This window comes from Portunus trituberculatus, chromosome 26 (genome assembly GCF_017591435.1).
Source record: "Portunus trituberculatus isolate SZX2019 chromosome 26, ASM1759143v1, whole genome shotgun sequence".
Classification (NCBI taxonomy): Eukaryota; Metazoa; Arthropoda; class Malacostraca; order Decapoda; family Portunidae; genus Portunus; species Portunus trituberculatus.
In genome coordinates this window covers 5,567,643-5,585,142 of record NC_059280.1, presented here as the reverse complement: position 1 = coordinate 5,585,142, position 17,500 = coordinate 5,567,643, and the positions used below count along the sequence as shown (strand labels likewise).

The following is a 17,500-nucleotide window of genomic DNA, read 5'->3' as shown; positions in this document are numbered from 1 at the left end:
CATGCATCGTTCCCTAATGAAGAAGTCCAGAGTGTCTGCCAGCGCCAACTCTGCGGCCCCTCAGACTTCTGAAGCTCCTTCTGCTGTCAGAGAGCTCTGCAACACTGAGGGTACCCAATCCAGCCAAGCTCCTGTAGAAGCCATCCAAAGTACCTAAGACTCACCTCCTGCCTTCATACACCCGAACAGCGATGCTGAGTTTTTTTTTTTTTTTTTTTTTTTTTTAGTCCTAGCCCATCGCTAAAACAATTAGTGAGACTGGAATTGTACAGGATATTGAGAAGACTTATGGGGCACGACAGTTTACTTCAACAACAATAGAACGACTGTCTGATGTTCTTACTAATGCTTTAACGACTGTCTTGTGGGGGCATGGCCTTGTCTTGCGAAACTGGAACATCAACAAAGATAGTGGTGCGACAGTGGAACGACTGTCGTAGCGGTTTACGATTGTCACTACGACTGATGATAATGAAGACGATTGTCTTCTTAAGATACAACGCCGTTTGGTGCTCGGATCGGGAGCAATTCATGCAGCAGAGGACGATTATATACAAATTTCCTCAAATTTCGCTGTTGGGAGCTGTCGGCAACAAAGATCATGATAGTATGACCCCATTTTTTACATTTTTTTTTTCACAGAGAGCACATCCTTCACGCAGGGAAGCCACAGATCGCCAGCCTTCTGATCTATCTGGATTTTTTTTTTATCGTGGAAGAACAACCTTATTATTGTTCAATGCCTCAAAAAAAAAATCCTCCATCTATCATCTCGACAAAACTAATCGATAACTAACATAACTTCTTAAATGACACTCAACTGTTCCTCTGAACATCCTTGGTCTGTCCTTAACCTAAAATCCAAACTGGAAATTTCAAATATCACCTCTAGTTTAAACAGCTTTTTGATAATTTTGGATCGTCTCTGCCAGATTTTCGCACTCCCAACTGCTCAATCCCCCCCTTGCATTAAAGTTAGACAAAATAAGGGTGAGAGGAAGAGAAAAGCCTTGTGCAGCGATGCCATAGGAGGAGGGGAGTAATGTAGTAAGCAAGATCAGAAGAGCATTTAATATGAAAATAGCGGTAGATGATAGCAAGAAATGCAGCATTAAAAAAGCAGTTAGCATGAAAATAGCGCTACAACCTAGCAAAAATTGCAACATTTAGACGGTGGGAAAGAGGCTAAAGACAGTCGGGCAGAGGAGGGGAGTTGATAAGAAGAAAAGCTTTTAATTACACCCTATATAATAAAACTGTGTTAGCAGAATCACCGCATACGTGCGAAGAGTAATCCACACATGGGCAGATAAGACACTTGTAAAGAGTTAGCAGTTGTGGGGGTCAGAAAATCTCGAGCAGATGTTTCAGAACGTCTAACTTCATATAAACTGTTTATTAGGAGATAATATATGAGGTTTCCAGTCAATATCCTGAGTAAAGATAAGAGTAACGTTATTCATTGTAGAAGGGGGGGGGGAGTTGAGGATCAATGAAGAAGAGAGGATAATTGTCTGGAAGGTTGTGTCGAAAGGAAAAGGTAAAGGCAGAAGTATACGAGTTTGGCCAGGCAAGGTGCAAGCACGGAGGCATAGTATTTTAGAACAATAAGAGGGAACCCATCAGATCCCATAAGCCTTTCGAATGTTTAGGTCAGCGCAGACATGGAAAACATCGCTGCGAAAAACTTTAATTGAAGCCATAAAGCAGTCAGTCACAGGGAGGAGGAGAGGGAAGGACAAGCCCAAATTCATCCAAGGTAGAGTTGTTAGCAAACGTTTGAGAGAAAACCTGTTTTGGAGACGTGATGGCTGTGGTGCCATCAGGATTACTCGTAAATAAAAGAGGGAGCGAAGAAGTAAAGTAATTGGAGACGTTTTTTGCCAAACGCTTTGAAGTCTTGAGAGGGGTTGAATAATGATGGTCAATGACATTAGACAAGACTACACAAAATATTGCGTGAGATAATTTGTTACAAAATGCAAATCATATGAAACAACATGAATAAAGATACTGGATAAGATATGTTGTCATTTTAAATTCAAATTAAGTAATTATTCGCCAGGAATCCACTGTCTCCCATTATCATTGCCAAAGTGAACGTTGCACACACAAATAGTCAAGTATTGACTACTGGGAAAAGCACATAGATTTTCAGTGTTGCTGCGAGCGTAGAGTAATCCTCAGTATATATATATATATATATATATATATATATATATATATATATATATATATATATATATATATATATATATATATATATATATATATATATATATATATATATATATATATATATATATATATATATATATATTACGACCATCAGATATTTAATATATTGTATTGTGTTTTAGCTTAAGTTGTGTGGCGCCCTGACAGTAATATTTTCGTCGTGTATATATTATTGTAATGCTTTCAGGACGGCCTTTCTTATGTATGTAATTTTTACCCATTTATTATTTTATTGTATGTTACATTAGTATTTCGTGATTCATATATATCAGTGGTTCCCAACCAGGGGTCCATGGACCCCAAGGGGTCCATGGAAGAATTTCAAGGGGTCCATAGAGATTCTACTTATTTTTAAATTTATTATACTGTCAAGTAAGAAGAGAAAGTTCTCGGAAGATTATCTTCAGTGGGGGTTTACTTCGATTCAAAAAAATAATGTAGATCTCCCACAGTGTGTCATTTGTTTTCGTGTCCTGGGAAATGATTCACTGAAGCCTTCAAAATTACAACTTCACCTGACCAAATGCCACCCTGAGTATGCTGGGAAGGAAAAGGATTTTTTCAAGAGGAAAGCTGATGAACTGAAGAGGCAAAACTTGATGCGACTGGTAGCTTCCAAGAGAAGAGAGGGAACATCGTGGAAGCATCATACAGAGTGGCTTATTTAGTAGCACGGAAGAAAAAGCCACACACAATTGCTGAAGAATTGATCCTACCTTGTGCAAAAGAAATGGTTAGACTGATTCTTGGAGCAGAAGCAGCACAGAAACTAAGTGATGTATCTCTTTCGAATAATACTATCCAGCGAAGAATCAGGGACATGTCAGGTGATGTGAAAGATCAGATTATTGAAGAGATAAAAGCATCCCCCATTTTTGCTATACAGGTCGATGAATCCACTGATGTAGCAATGGCGTGCCAGCTGTTGGTATACTGCCGATACCTGTTCAAAGGCATAATAAAGGAGGAATTTCTTTGCTGTCAAAATCTTGAAACATCAAGTACGGCCACTGATGTGATGAATGCTGTGTCATCGTTTTTTGACAAGCATGGTTTGAGTTGGAATAATCTTGTTGGAATCACAACTGATGGAGCTCCAGCCATGCTTGGGTCGAGGTCGGGTTTCAAGCAAAAGTAAAATCCAAAGCACCAAATGCAGTTGGTGTGCACTGCTTCATTCATCGGGAGGCTCTGGCTTCTAAATCGCTTCCTTCTGGGCTTCTCACAATTTTCACTGGTATTGTCAAGGTCGTGAACTATGTGAAAAACTCTGCCCTCAACACGAGACTGTTCCAGCAACTGTGTCATGACATGGAATCCGAGCATAGTTCCTTGCTCTTTTATACATCCGTCAGGTGGTTGTCTGCAGGAGATTTTGTCCCGCTTCTTCTCTCTTCGCCAGGAAGTTGAAATGTTTCTTGATGTACAGAAAAATGTGACCTGTTGGAGATATTGAAATCAGAACACTTTGAGCTCCGCCTTGCTTATCTTGTGGACATATTTGAAATCTTCAACCAGCTGAACTTGAGACTCAAGGAAAGGATTCAAACTTGCTCAGCCACTGTGACTCAATACATGCATTTTTGGCCAAATTGGAGCTGTATAAGAAGAGAGTGAGTGTAGGAAAATTTATGATGTTTCCATCATTGAATGAAGTTCTTGCTGATGGTCAGCTTTCAAGTACCTTGTCCAAGGAAATCATGGACCACTTGTCTCAGCTAGATGATGAATTTCGCCGTTACTTTCCTGACTTGAGCCCTCAGCATGCAGGATTAGCAAAAAATCCTTTCTTATGTCAGGTTGATGATGTGTTAGAAGACGCACAAGAAGAGTTCATTGAGCTTCTCCATGATTCAACAGCCAAGAATGTGTTCCAGTCAAACTCCTTGTCTAGCTTCTGGTGTTCAATGATGGAATCATATCCAAAAATAAGTGATCTGGCAGTTCGAGTTCTTTTGCCTTTTGCTTCAACCTACCTGTGCGAAAGTGGGTTTTCTTCATTACTTGCAATAAAAACAAAATCAAGGAACAAGCTGTCTGTGGAAGATGACTTGAGGTGTGCACTGGCTGCCACTGAGCCAAGGATTCATGAGCTGGTTGCTCAAAACAACCACAAAAGTCCCATTGAGAAATATAAAGTGACATACTTTTTCGCAACCAATGAAAAGTTTCATTCACTGCTGTTTTGTGATTTTTTGTTGTATTCATACAGTTTTTGTGATTCTTTTTATTCATACATGTGCTTGCAAGCTCAAAAAAGGGCAAATATTATAAAGATAGTTTTTGCACACAATACCTACAACTATAACAACATTAACATAACATTTTTCCTATGTGTTTTACTTAAATCAAAAAGTGCTGAACGGAATGTTTTCTGATTTCATATAAATAGGCCTACATCTTAATCAGCATAACAATGGAAGGCATTTTACATTAATATATTCATTTCTTGCAGAAAAATCTTTTATTAATTTTCTTGGCTTAACCTATTTCGTTGTAGGGGGTCCACAGGTGAAACAATGACTGGAAAAGGGGGAACGGGACAAATAAGGTTGGGAACCGCTGATATATATATATATATATATATATATATATATATATATATATATATATATATATATATATATATATATATATTGTAATAATGTACTTCTATGCTTTTAGTGTAAGCGGGTGCCCGTCGGAGATTTTAGAGAGAGTGTCGTGACGTCATGTTTGTAATTGTCTTTGTGAGAGGGAGGCCATGGAGCCGGTGTCGCACTAAAAAATGTCCCGGAAGTGTCTTGCTCATCTGCGCATGCGTGGGTGGCCTATGCACTGCCAGACGCACGATGAGTCAGGACAAGATTTACTAAGCATACTGCGCATGCGTTATCAGCATGTCATACTGCACCATCATGTATAGGGATAAATACATGTATTTTCCAAATTCTTTCGTCGTATATACAGTCAAATAAAATGTTTATTAAAAATTCAAATGATTGGCATATAAACAGATCATTAATATCACGAATAAATAAACATTTCCATCTCAAGCATGATGAATTCCCCCCGATTTTTAGGAGATATGGAGTGTTTTAAAGGAGTAAAGAAATGGAGGAATAAAAATTAGGAGTTCTTTGTAAAGTCGAGAGATGGTTAAACCCCCTCCCAAACTCTGTAAACTCTTGATTTAATGCCCATGGAATTGGCAAAAGGGTAACAAAAAAGTGAGGGACACGAGGGGAAACGAGAAGCGACGCCGATTCGAGCCTTATGTGCATAGGCCACCCACGCATGCGCAGATGAGCAAGACACTTCCGGGAGATTTTTTACTGCGACACCGGGACCAACGAGATGGTACTCTGTTAACGCCCTCTGGCAGGTTTAGAAAGTGTTAGCCAATGGGTGCTCAGATGACATCATGTGACGTAATGTTTTCCCCTCGGACAAAGGCCTGTGAACCGACGCCACAAACTCAGACCACACTGGGGTGCCTGAAAGGCTTGGACATGTGACCGCCACTCCGCTCCCCTCTTATCTCTGGCTGAGTATCTTACTCCTTATTTCTCTGATCGTAGGGATGCTGGTTCTCCTTGGCACTTATTTAAGTCACTGTGTTTTGTGACGTGTGAATATTTTGGGTGTTTTGGGTGCTTACCCGGTATTTTGGTGATTTATCTTTGTGTGGTGTAGAAGGACGCCAGGGATGAAGGCCACTTTGTGAGTGTTGGTAAGCCAAGAGAGATTTTGGGTGTTTATTGTGGTTGTATTACCTAACAATCATATTATTTGTGGTGATTTACTCATTATTGTGTGTACCAGCCAGAGGGGAGGGCAAGTGTGTGGTGAATTTATATACTTATTACTCCTAATAAGTGTTGTACTTATTTATTTATTTTTGTGGTCTCATATTATGCTCTTTTCACCCTTAAGCAGCTTATTTATTATATTTCTTGGTGCTAATGAGTTATTTCTTTTGTTGTGTATGTGGTGTTGAGCTGCAGGTGTGTTGACACCCCCACGGGTGACTTATTTCAGTATTGAGCAGTTAGGTTAAACTTATTTACCTGATTTATTATATTTTGTGATTCTATATTTTTGTGAGTGCTATTATTTTCTCTATTTGGATGTGATTACTATACTTTTAACTATCCACGGGCCTTAAGTTTAATTTTGTTTGTTGTTAAGTTAACTTTGCTTATTTTTGTTAATAAATTAGTTAAGGATTTAAATTATTTCTCTTAACCTTTCCTTATTATTAGTTTTTCAGTTCTGTTACACCTTGAACAGCCTTTTGCGTTAAGAACCGTTGCATTGAAGCCAAGTCACTCCTGACTACTTATCTTAATTTTTGTATTTAATAAGAGTGATTAACCTAATCAGTGACTGGTGCCCACAGCTCCTTGGGGGGCACTGGGTCAGACTGCTTGAAGGTCGTAACAATATATATATATATATATATATATATATATATATATATATATATATATATATATATATATATATATATATATATATATATATATATATATATATATATATATATATATATATATATATATATATATCACATAGATATATAAGAAAAAGGAAAAATCGACATAAAAGAACCACTATATGTGGCATTACCTCTGGATGGGGGTGGATATCACATTGGCAATTAATATAAGTTTATGTATTTTATAAAGTAAGGAATGGAAAGACAGTGAAGATGAAGACTTCATTGGAATAAAGATAACACTGGAGTATATTTTTTGTATAATTATTAATACAAGGCAATTGATTGGACGACAGCTGTGTAAGTAATGATACCGTTCTTCAATCTCCGAGAAAGGCGCCCCACTTCGATAATTTTACACAGGTGTGGTGTCATTAGATGTGCAAATAGAACCAGATATTACATCATTCTTACAGCTGTCACAATATATATATATATATATATATATATATATATATATATATATATATATATATATATATATATATATATATATATATATATATATATATATATATATATATATATATATATATATATATATATATATATATATATATATATATATATATATATATATATATATATATATATATATATATATATATATATATATATATATATATATATATATATATATATATATATATATATATATATATATATATATATATATATATATATATATATATATATATATATATATATATATATATATATATATATATATATATATATATATATATATATATATATATATATATATATATATATATATATATATATATATATATATATATATATATATATATATATATATATATATATATATATATATATTATATATATATATATATATATATATATATATATATATATATATATATATATATATATATATATATATATATATATATATATATATATATATATATATATATATATATATATATATATATATATATATATATATATATATATATATATATATATATATATATATATATATATATATATATATATATATATATATATATATGCACCAACGACATATGCAGGTGTGATGGAAAGAAACACCAGGGGGAAGCTTCCCTGTGTTTATTGTAGGAATACAAAATACTTGGTAGCGAGCGCGTGGAGGCTTGATGAGTAGCCGGCGGCCAGAGACTTGTAGTCTGGGCGCCTTGAATGAAGCTTGTAGCTTGCGTGATGATGCAGAATTACAGTCTACACACTGGAGTGTGACTGTAGACAGTAGACTGTAGAGGTAGACTGGCTGTGCTTGACAGGAGGACCAGTCAAAGAAAGGCAGGCAAGTAGATTGCTAGGCGAGCGTGAGTGTTCTCCAAGCTGCGTTGAGTACAACTGAATGTGGCGTGGCGTGGGGTAGCGGAACAATACCCACGGCCGCAGTACATCTTACGGTACACATTACATTAAGTAGTGTCCATCATATTGCTCGACCACGCTAACGAAGGTGTCCTCACCGAGCACTCTAGTCAATACTTAAACACTTCAAAAAGAACAATAATAATAATAAGACATGTCATACAATGCACTGAGCAAAATAAATATCACATAGGTGTGAGAACAATTAAGAAAATATAGTTAGTTTGCAAATAAACAGCAATAATATGATATTGTAAGTATAACATGGCTAAATATATTGATTTGATGCAATTTCAAAAGTAAGATGCATTATTGATCAAAAATTTACACATTTATGGTAATGACTAGTAAATATATAACATACAAAATTTGTATAAAGACATAGAAATGATACATGATCATGTATAATGAAATCACTGGAACATAGGAACAATGTTACATACATGTGTAAAAATGTGTTACATATGGTGAATAAAGTGTATGTCACAAATATTGTTTCTTACATATAATACATCTAATAATTGTGCAATATATATATATATATATATATATATATATATATATATATATATATATATATATATATATATATATATATATATATATATATATATATATATATATATATATATATATATATATATATATAATTGAGCATAAATGAAAAGCATGAAGAGATGATAATGTAAAAAAAAAAAAAAAAAAAAAAAAAAACAAGCAAACAAACACTCAACTCTAAATAACATAAATCACCTACATACCACAAGTTGAGTAGCTAATTCAACTTGGATAGAGCAGATAACAATGTATAACATACAGGTGCTGCTAAAACAAATGATATGAATATAATAGTGACACTAGCAAAAAAACAATATTATGTAGGTAGGGAGAAAACGAAAATGTTACTATAAATTTAGTAATAAAAAGAGTAAATTGGGATGTAAAAAATGTAACTGCAAATGGAACACACGATATACCCTAGGGCCACGCCTGTGTGTTAAGGCCTGAGAAGCATGAATATGTCTTCTGATAAATCAAGCAAATTTACAGTAAAAAAAAATATTACCTACATGACATTAATCCCTCCCCATGTGTCATCTGGGGACAGCACATAAGAATATAATATAATATAATGCAATAAACATAATGCAATACAACATAATATAATATAACATGATATAATATAAGAGATACACTTCACACAACTGTAAAAATTGAGCAAGAGAATGTGTCAATATCTTCTCCACTGAATTTCTGAATGGAAGTGTCATGTTGTAGAAGTTTAATAGCTAGAGATGCTACAGATGTAAGAGGTAATGTGACATTTGTAGTGGATGTAGTCACAGGAGTGAAAATATTTGTAGCAGTAGTAGTGGTAGTTGTAGTAGTAGTAGTAGTAGTTGTAGTAGCAACAGGGTCAGACATTGTGACAATTTGATGATAATAAGATTTACCACTACGTAAAAACATACACAAAATTGTTGTATTTATAGTTACCACCCCAATGAAATTGTGTTGGACCATGCACAGATGTGTGCTGTGTGTACTCGGACGTAACAGAGACGATAACTTGAGTCACATACGGGTCAAATAAGAACTTCTCAACATACTCTGTGAAAATTGAATAATATTAGTACGAGAGTACTCACAAGAACATAATTGTATCAGAGTTGAGAAAAATAAAATATGAAATTATACTAAGTACACTTTTGCAATAATCAAGAGATATAATAATGACAATTTACACAATAAAATGAATAAAGTGCTGTACTAATGATGTTAATATAATTGTAATTAAGAATGCAATGAAATAATTATAAAAACTTGGCAAGTAAATGATTATGGAAAGTGCATACTGAAAGAAAACATGAATATAGGAGTTACCCTTAAAATTTGAATCAAAGAAAACTGAGTGTCTGAGGAAAATACGTAAAATAATTTATGCACACGTAAATAAAGAAATTACTGCATATAATGCTAACACATCAAAACATGCACAATAGTATAATCAGCACAGACAAAAAAATAATGTGTAAATGTGTATTCACTGAAAAAAAATGTGTGTACTTGCACAGAAATAATACTTGGCACATCAACCTCAACAACAAATATGGCGTCTGTACAGAGCCAATCAGGAACCGTCTTCACTGGAGATCAAATATGGCGCGCCTATTTACGCGGGAAGACACTCACTGGTACTCTAAAAATATTCACAGAAAATTAATCACTGTGGTTATAAAGTTTTACTCACGACAGGTGATACTTATAAAGTAGCAGAGATGTATAGATGTCCTCAGCTCCACGAAAAATCCTTGCCAGGGCCCAGGGGTGGTAGGCTGGGGGAAGCAGGAAGGGACGGACGGCGTCACTAGGCTGCAATGTGGCGGTGATGTCCTGATCACGGGCTGTGGGCGGCCACCAGCTGCCACCATCTAATGTCCTGGTACCAGTGGCACCAACGACATATGCAGGTGTGATGGAAAGAAACACCAGGGGGAAGCTTCCCTGTGTTTATTGTAGGAATACAAAATACTTGGTAGCGAGCGTGGAGGCTTGATGAGTAGCCGGCGGCCAGAGGCTTGTAGTCTGGGCGCCTTGAATGAAGCTTGTAGCTTGCGTGATGATGCAGAATTACAGTCTACACACTGGAGTGTGACTGTAGACAGTAGACTGTAGAGGTAGACTGGCTGTGCTTGACAGGAGGACCAGTCAAAGAAAGGCAGGCAAGTAGATTGCCAGGTGAGCGTTGAGTGTACTCCAAGCTGCGTGGAGTACATCTGAATGTGTGGCGTGGCGTGGGGTAGCTGAACAATACCCACGGTCGCAGTACATCTCACGGTAAAACATTACATTAATTAAGTAGTGTCCATCATAATTTCTTCTCCAGTTTTGTATAATTATTTTGGTTCTTCATTGTATTTCTTTCAGGAAGTGGCTCTTAAGTCGGTATTTTTCTTATAAATGTTGTTTATCTTGGCTACTGCTTGTCATATGAAAGAAAGGGAAACATGCAGTATATATATATATATATATATATATATATATATATATATATATATATATATATATATATATATATATATATATATATATATATTGTAGTGTGTGTGTGTGTGTATGTATATATGTATATATATATATATATATATGTATATATATATATATATATATATATATATATATATATATATATATATATATATATATATATATATATATATATATATATATATATATGTATATATATATATATATATATATATATATATATATATATATATATATATATATATATATATATATATATATATATATATATATATATATATATATATATATATATATATATATATATATATATATATATATATATATATATATATATATATATATATGTATGTATATCGCTGAACGTTTCCCTTTGTAGCTCACAACTCAATGGAGGAGTCACAGCTTACCCTCTAAAGACAACACTCCTTCTTCACACAAAACTACATGCATTTACCATACATACACCCTTCATTTGAAAAACAAGTTTAAAAGATAAATAGATACTCCAAAACCATACCTCGAATTCCCTTCTGGGGAGGAGACCAAAAATGTCCTAGGTCAGACTCCTCTCTCAATAATGACACCAAATGCCTTGACATCTCTTTCACCTTTTTCTACATTTATTTCTTCAACATTCGTGGTCTTAGATCTAACTTTCAATCTGTGAAACACAATTTCTCCTCTATTAAATCTCATCTTCTTTTCCTAACCGAAACACAGTTGTCTGAGGTAACAAACAGTAGCCCTTTTTTGTTCCCTCCTACTTAGCAATTTGAGGGGCCAGAAAAACTGGCGGACACACCTCACAACATCTAACTTCATAGAAGCTGTTTTAGCAAGAGGTGAGATGTGAAGTTTCCTGTTACGGTTATGAGTGAAGGATAGACTGAGGTTATTACAAGGGCACTGGCCAAGGCAAACACAGTGTTGGAAAAAAAAAATCCCCTGGTTGCCAGGCCCTGTTAAAGAAAAGTAGAAGGGAAAAACAGAAAATCTAAAAGGAGGGTCCAGTTAACGTAAGAGGTGTCTTGACACTCCTCTTTGAAAGAGTTTAAGTCATAGGCAGGTGGAAATACAGACACAGGTAGAGAGTTCCAGAGTTTACCAGTGTAGGGAATGAAGGAGTGAAGATACTGGTTAACTCTTGCATTAGGAAGATGGACAGAATAGGGATGAGAAGAAGTAGAGAGTCTTGTGCAGCGAGGCCGCAGGAGGGGGGAAGGCATGCAGTTAGCAAGTTCAGAAGAGCAGACAGCATGAAAACAGCTAGGGCAAGAAGTTTGGTTGGGAAGATCATTAACAAATAATAGAAAGAGAGTGGGTGACAGGACAGAACCCTGAGGAACACCACTATTAATATATTTAGAAGAAGAACAGTGGCCATCTACCACAGCAACAATAGAACGGTCGGAAAGAAAGCTTGAGATAAAGTTGGAGAGGGGAGGATAGAAACCGAAGGAGGGTAGTTTTGAAATCAAAGCTTTGTTACAGACTCTATCAAAAGCTTTTGATATGTCTAACACTACAGCAAAAGTTTCACCGAAATCTCTAAAAGAGGATGAACAACACTCAGTAAGGAGCGCCAGAAGATCACCACTAGAGCGACCTTGACGGAAGCAATATTGGCGATCAGAGGTAAGGTAAAGATCAAGAATGTTGGGCGTGTCTCCAAGACTTTCAGGAATGCGAGTAGGGTGTTGCGCCAGTTGCTCTATGTCATGGAGGATAGCAAAGTTGAAGGCAAGTTCACCAGGATGGTCGGTGAAGGGAGAGGTAAGCCAAAGCTGGCGTTGAAAATTGAAATCTCCAAGTATTGAGATCCCCGCGAAATGATAGAGGGACAGAATGTGCACCACTTTGGAAGTCAAATCGTAAAGGAATTTACTATAGTCAGAGGAGTTTGGGGAAAGATAAACAGCACAGATGAATTTAGTTAGAGAGTGACTATTGAGTCGAAGCCAGATGATAAAAAAATACACAGCAGATTCAAGAGAGTGGGCATGAGAGCAAGTTAAGTCGCCGTGCACGTAGACGCAACATACAGCTTTGGAACGAAAATGAAGATAGAGAAAGTAGGAGGGAAAAGATAACATGGATGACTTACTTAGAATCATTCAAAACCTCACTCACAGCATGAGATGCTTTCAAAACAGCTTGATCTCGCTCGCCACAGATCCTTCCACCGAGATTGGAGATGTAGTCTTCCATAGGACTCATGACCGCCACTCGAAATTAGGTCCTCTCTTCAATGTGCTATACAAAGTTCTCGAATCTCTCCACCGTAATACCTTCAAAGTATTGGATCTAAAAACGTTCATAAAAAGTTTAGCCCACACAGACCATCTAAAGAAAGTTAACCAGGGTTTTGTTGAGGTGCAACAGAATTCTCATCCTACAGACATGAACTTCGCACTTTTTCTAAACTCTAACTGTCTCCTTCTTTCATGTGCCTATTGTATGTATACTATTATGTCTGTTATGTATATAGGTATGTATAAATAAGTAAATAAATGAATGAATATATGTAAAGATTTTTGTTGTCAGGGAGCGGTAGCGAGTTAGCTGGTCTATGTTTGTAATAAAGAAAAAAAATCTTCTAGATATTATGACAAACGTAATACTTGATCACAATGTAATAACATCACAGATGGCCGAGTGCTCACAAAAAATTCTTTTTTCTAGAAAGAAAGAAAGGAAAGTTGTTGAAGTTATTAAATGTATACATTATGATACAATTGTATAAATGGCATAATTATATTGGTGTGCATGTATGTATGAGTCTAATAGGTACAAGTGTGAGAAAAATTAAAAGGAAAAATATCTGTAATTTGTATTTATGAAGAAAAAAGAAGCAAACGTGTAATAAGAAGATATAATTTGCAGAAAGAAGAAAAATGTGACACGTATAATAGGAAAGGAGAGAACGGGAATATGGAAGAAAACAGGTGACGAGTGACGAGATATGAGGAACGAGACCTTCCTCTTGCTGCGGAGTCCCAGCTGTGTGGCTGCACTGAAGACTACAGAAGTGGCAGTGGCAGCGCCCTGGTGTGGGACAATCTGAAGGAGATAGGCAAGTTTCACACTGTCTATTGCCACAGTCTGAGAAGCGCCGTTTACGTCCAAGGTGAACGTCTTCCGAGTCAGATGGATGACTTTGAAGGAGCCCTGGTAGGGATACTGGAGGGGCCGTCTGACACCGTCAACTCGGAGGAAAACGTGGGAGTAGCTCTCAAGACCCTGGCTGGCAAAGGTCTTGACAGAGGACGTGCGGAGTTGCACAGGCTGAAGACTCGCTAAAGACTCCTTCAGGCTCCTGGCGAAGTCCTGGACACTGTTGAGCGAAAGGGCAGGCTGGCTGGTGAGGACCTCCCCTTACAAACGGAGGGTTGTACCATACACCAGCTTGGCAGATGAGTGTTGTAAATTCTCCTTGAGGGCAGTCCTAATACTGAGGAGTGAGAGAGGCAAGGTGTCTGTCCACTTCTCACGGCGGGATGAGGAGGCTGCAAGGGAGGCCTTGAGCTGACATTGGAAACGTTCGACCGTGCCATTGGCCTGCGGATGGTACCTCGTACTCCGGAAGCAGTGGATGCCAAGCAGAGTCATGACATAACCCCACTTATAGGACTCGAACTGACTGCTAAAGTCTGAAGTGAAGTTGAGGGGGACGCCAAACCGGGACACCCATGTCTCGTTGAAGGCGCGCGTCACGGAGTCAGTGGTGATGTCAGCCAGTGGGACAGCTTCAGTCCACCGAGTTAAGCGACCCACACAGGTGAGCAGGTATCTGTAACCTCGGGAAAACGGAAGGGACCCGACGAGGTCGATGCGGACATGCTCAAACCTGGTGGAGACTGGTGTGAAGGTGCTTGGAGAAGAGTGGGTGTGGTGTGTCACCTAGGGAGCTTAGCACTTCAAGCAGGTGCAGGTCCACAGCCTTACGTCTTTGTTGATGCCAGTCCAAATGAAGTGGGATGTCATCAGCTGTTGCGATGCACGGATGCCAGGGTGAGAGAGAGCGTGCAGTTGCCTGAACTTTGGGTAGCGATGGCGCTCAGGCAGGTAAGGCCAGACGTGGAGACGTTGGCGTATAACTGCACGGCTATTCCTGATATCTGTATCTTCCTCATCTGCAGTGCAGCATTTTCTTTCAGCTGCTGCAGGTCAGAGTTGTCCACTTGATCTGCAGCAACGGCGGCGTAGTCGATGAGGGGAGGAAGACACAGCGTTGATATTGTGAGAGAGTGTGACAGCAGGGCATTTTCACAACCTTTAGCATACCGGATAGCGGTGGTGAATTAGGACACGTACTTGATGTGTAGCTGGACTTGTTGTTGTGGACCACTGTAGTGAGGGGCTTCTGGTCGGTGAAGACGTGGAATTGCTGGCCTTCCACGAAGTAGCGAAAGTATTTATGGCTGGGGAGATGGCAAGAAGCTGCCTGTCGAAGGTATTGTACTTCGATTCTACAGCGCTGAATTTCTTAGACAAGAAAGCAACAGGTCTCCAGCCATCACCGATGTATTGTTGGAGCACGGCACTTACACCAACAATGAAGGCGTCGGTGGAGATAGAGATGCTGGCGTCAGTAAACGGGAAGGAAAGGGTGGAGACTTCTAAGAGCACGTCTTTGGCAGAATTGAAGGGCTGCATCGGCTTCTAATGGCTAGTCAAGAGTATCAGACTGGCCTCTCTTGCAAGGTTTGAGCATGAAGTAGAGAGGCTGGAAGAGAAGTGAACAGGGAAGGATGAAGCGGTTGTAGTAGTTTAACATTCCCAGGAACTCTTTTAGCTGTTTCTGTGTAGATGGTTTGGGGAATCGCTGAACAGCTTCACACTTAGAAGGTAAAGGTGCGATTCCTTCTGATGAGATGGCGTGACCGAGGAAGTCCAGGGAAGGGACGCCAAGCATAGACTTGTCCATGTTGATCTGGACGCATGATCCTCCAGGCGAGAGAAGGTCTGGCGGAGGTGAGTGAAGAGGCTTTCTGTGTCAGGACTTGTGATGAGGAGTTTGTTGATATAGGCGAAGCAGAAAGGGAAGCCCCTCATTACTTCATTGATGAAATGCTGGAAGATCTGGGCAAAATTTTTCAGTTCAAAAGGCAACCAGCTGTACTCAAACAGACCAAAATAAGTGATGATGGCTGTCTTTGGGATGTCTTCTGGCTGTAATGGAATCTGATGAAACGCCTTGACCAGGTCGGTGCGTGAGAAGATGGTGGAATCAGAGAGCTGTGAAGTGAACTCTTGTATGTTGGGCCCAGGATACCAGTCCATCTTCGTAAGGGTGTTGAGAGCATGATAATCATCACAAGGACGGATGTCACCATTCTTCTTGTCAACGATGTGCAGGGCAGATGACCAGTTTCTGGAGCTTGGCTGCAGAATACCAACAGGCATGAGAGACTAAAACTCAGCTTTGGCGAGCCTGAAGCTTTAAGGAGCAAGGCGGCGGCCTTTTGCGTGAGTAGGTCCGCCAGATGTCTCTATCTGGTGCGTGATGTGGTGCTTGACAGGCTTGGCGGCAGAGTACAGCTGCAGGAGAGACGGCAACGTCTTCAGGAGTGCAGTGAACTAGTTGCCTGCTTGGACCATGGAGAGGCACATGCTGTCAATGAAGATGGGCTGGATATGTCTAGCAAGTCGACAAGCCGTTGATTCTTGATATTAACCAGGGGTCTGAAATGATTAAGAAAATCAGCACCTAAAAGTGTTTGAGAAACTGCTGCGACGTAAAAGGTCTACTCGAAGGAACCATGTAAACTGAGCTTCACCAGCATGGCCTGCTTGCACATCGAAATCTTGCTGCAGTTTGTGGCATAAAGGTATAAGGCTGGAAGTAAGGAGATTGGGAAACCGTCGCAGGGAGGACACTAACTTCAGCGCTAGTGTCGATGAGAAATCTCGTTTTTGGGGCTGATCGAAGACGTGGAGCAGCGTGAAACCACGGCGAACATCGTGCACCTCTAATGTTCACTCAGAAGGTTTAAAGAAGGCGCTGTGAAATTGCAGGTTGGCTGGCACTTGCGAGCGTCACTTGCAGTGGAAGAAGCAAGTACTGGAGGCACCGGTAGAGGAGCTGGAAGCATTGGCAGACCTACTAGTAACTAGAGGAACGGGAGCGTCGTCTGAAGTGTTGACTCTGGAGAGCGAGTTTAGAGACTAACTTTGCAACCTGGAAGTTGGCTTCTCCATAACAGCAGTAACTAAAGTACTTGGTGGAAGAGTTGCCATGAAGTCGTCAGCCAGTTGAACAATCTCCCCAACTAACAACTTGCCCTTGATGCTGCAGAGACTTTGTTGAGTAGCGGTGGGCAGGCACTGGAAATACAGGTG

General features: G+C 38.4%; 2 protein-coding genes across 2 annotated transcripts; one reads left to right on the top strand and one right to left on the bottom strand.

The window, feature by feature from the left end:
- The first annotated feature begins 3,938 nt into the window (after positions 1-3,938).
- Positions 3,939-6,651, top strand: LOC123509285 (protein ZBED8-like). Its single transcript, XM_045263484.1, has 3 exons — positions 3,939-4,376; positions 5,914-5,950; positions 6,620-6,651. The coding sequence occupies exons 1-3, from the start codon at positions 3,939-3,941 to the stop codon at positions 6,649-6,651; spliced, it is 507 nt and encodes a 168-aa protein (XP_045119419.1).
- Positions 6,652-13,411: 6,760 nt separating this feature from the next.
- On the bottom strand, positions 13,412-15,814 carry LOC123509284. Its single transcript, XM_045263483.1, has 6 exons — positions 15,707-15,814; positions 15,473-15,602; positions 15,192-15,431; positions 14,538-15,015; positions 14,135-14,492; positions 13,412-13,462 (listed from the first exon to the last, which is right to left on the bottom strand). The coding sequence occupies exons 1-6, from the start codon at positions 15,812-15,814 to the stop codon at positions 13,412-13,414; spliced, it is 1,365 nt and encodes a 454-aa protein (XP_045119418.1).
- Between the last annotated feature and the right edge of the window lie 1,686 nt (positions 15,815-17,500).

Excerpts from the sequence above, each read along its gene's own strand:
- LOC123509284 (XM_045263483.1), bottom strand. The coding sequence starts at position 15,814 with ATGCAGCCCTTCAATTCTGCCAAAGACGTGCTCTTAGAAGTCTCCACC. Across the intron at positions 15,603-15,706 it reads CCGACGCCTTCATTGTTGGT|GCAGCTTCTTGCCATCTCCC; the intron begins GTAAGTGCCGTG and ends TACCTTCGACAG. Across the intron at positions 15,016-15,191 it reads CATCGCTACCCAAAGTTCAG|TCTCCACCAGGTTTGAGCAT; the intron begins GCAACTGCACGC and ends CCTTCACACCAG.
- LOC123509285 (XM_045263484.1), top strand. The coding sequence starts at position 3,939 with ATGGACCACTTGTCTCAGCTAGATGATGAATTTCGCCGTTACTTTCCT. Across the intron at positions 4,377-5,913 it reads GTCCCATTGAGAAATATAAA|AAGGACGCCAGGGATGAAGG; the intron begins GTGACATACTTT and ends TGTGTGGTGTAG. Across the intron at positions 5,951-6,619 it reads AGGCCACTTTGTGAGTGTTG|CTCCTTGGGGGGCACTGGGT; the intron begins GTAAGCCAAGAG and ends TGGTGCCCACAG.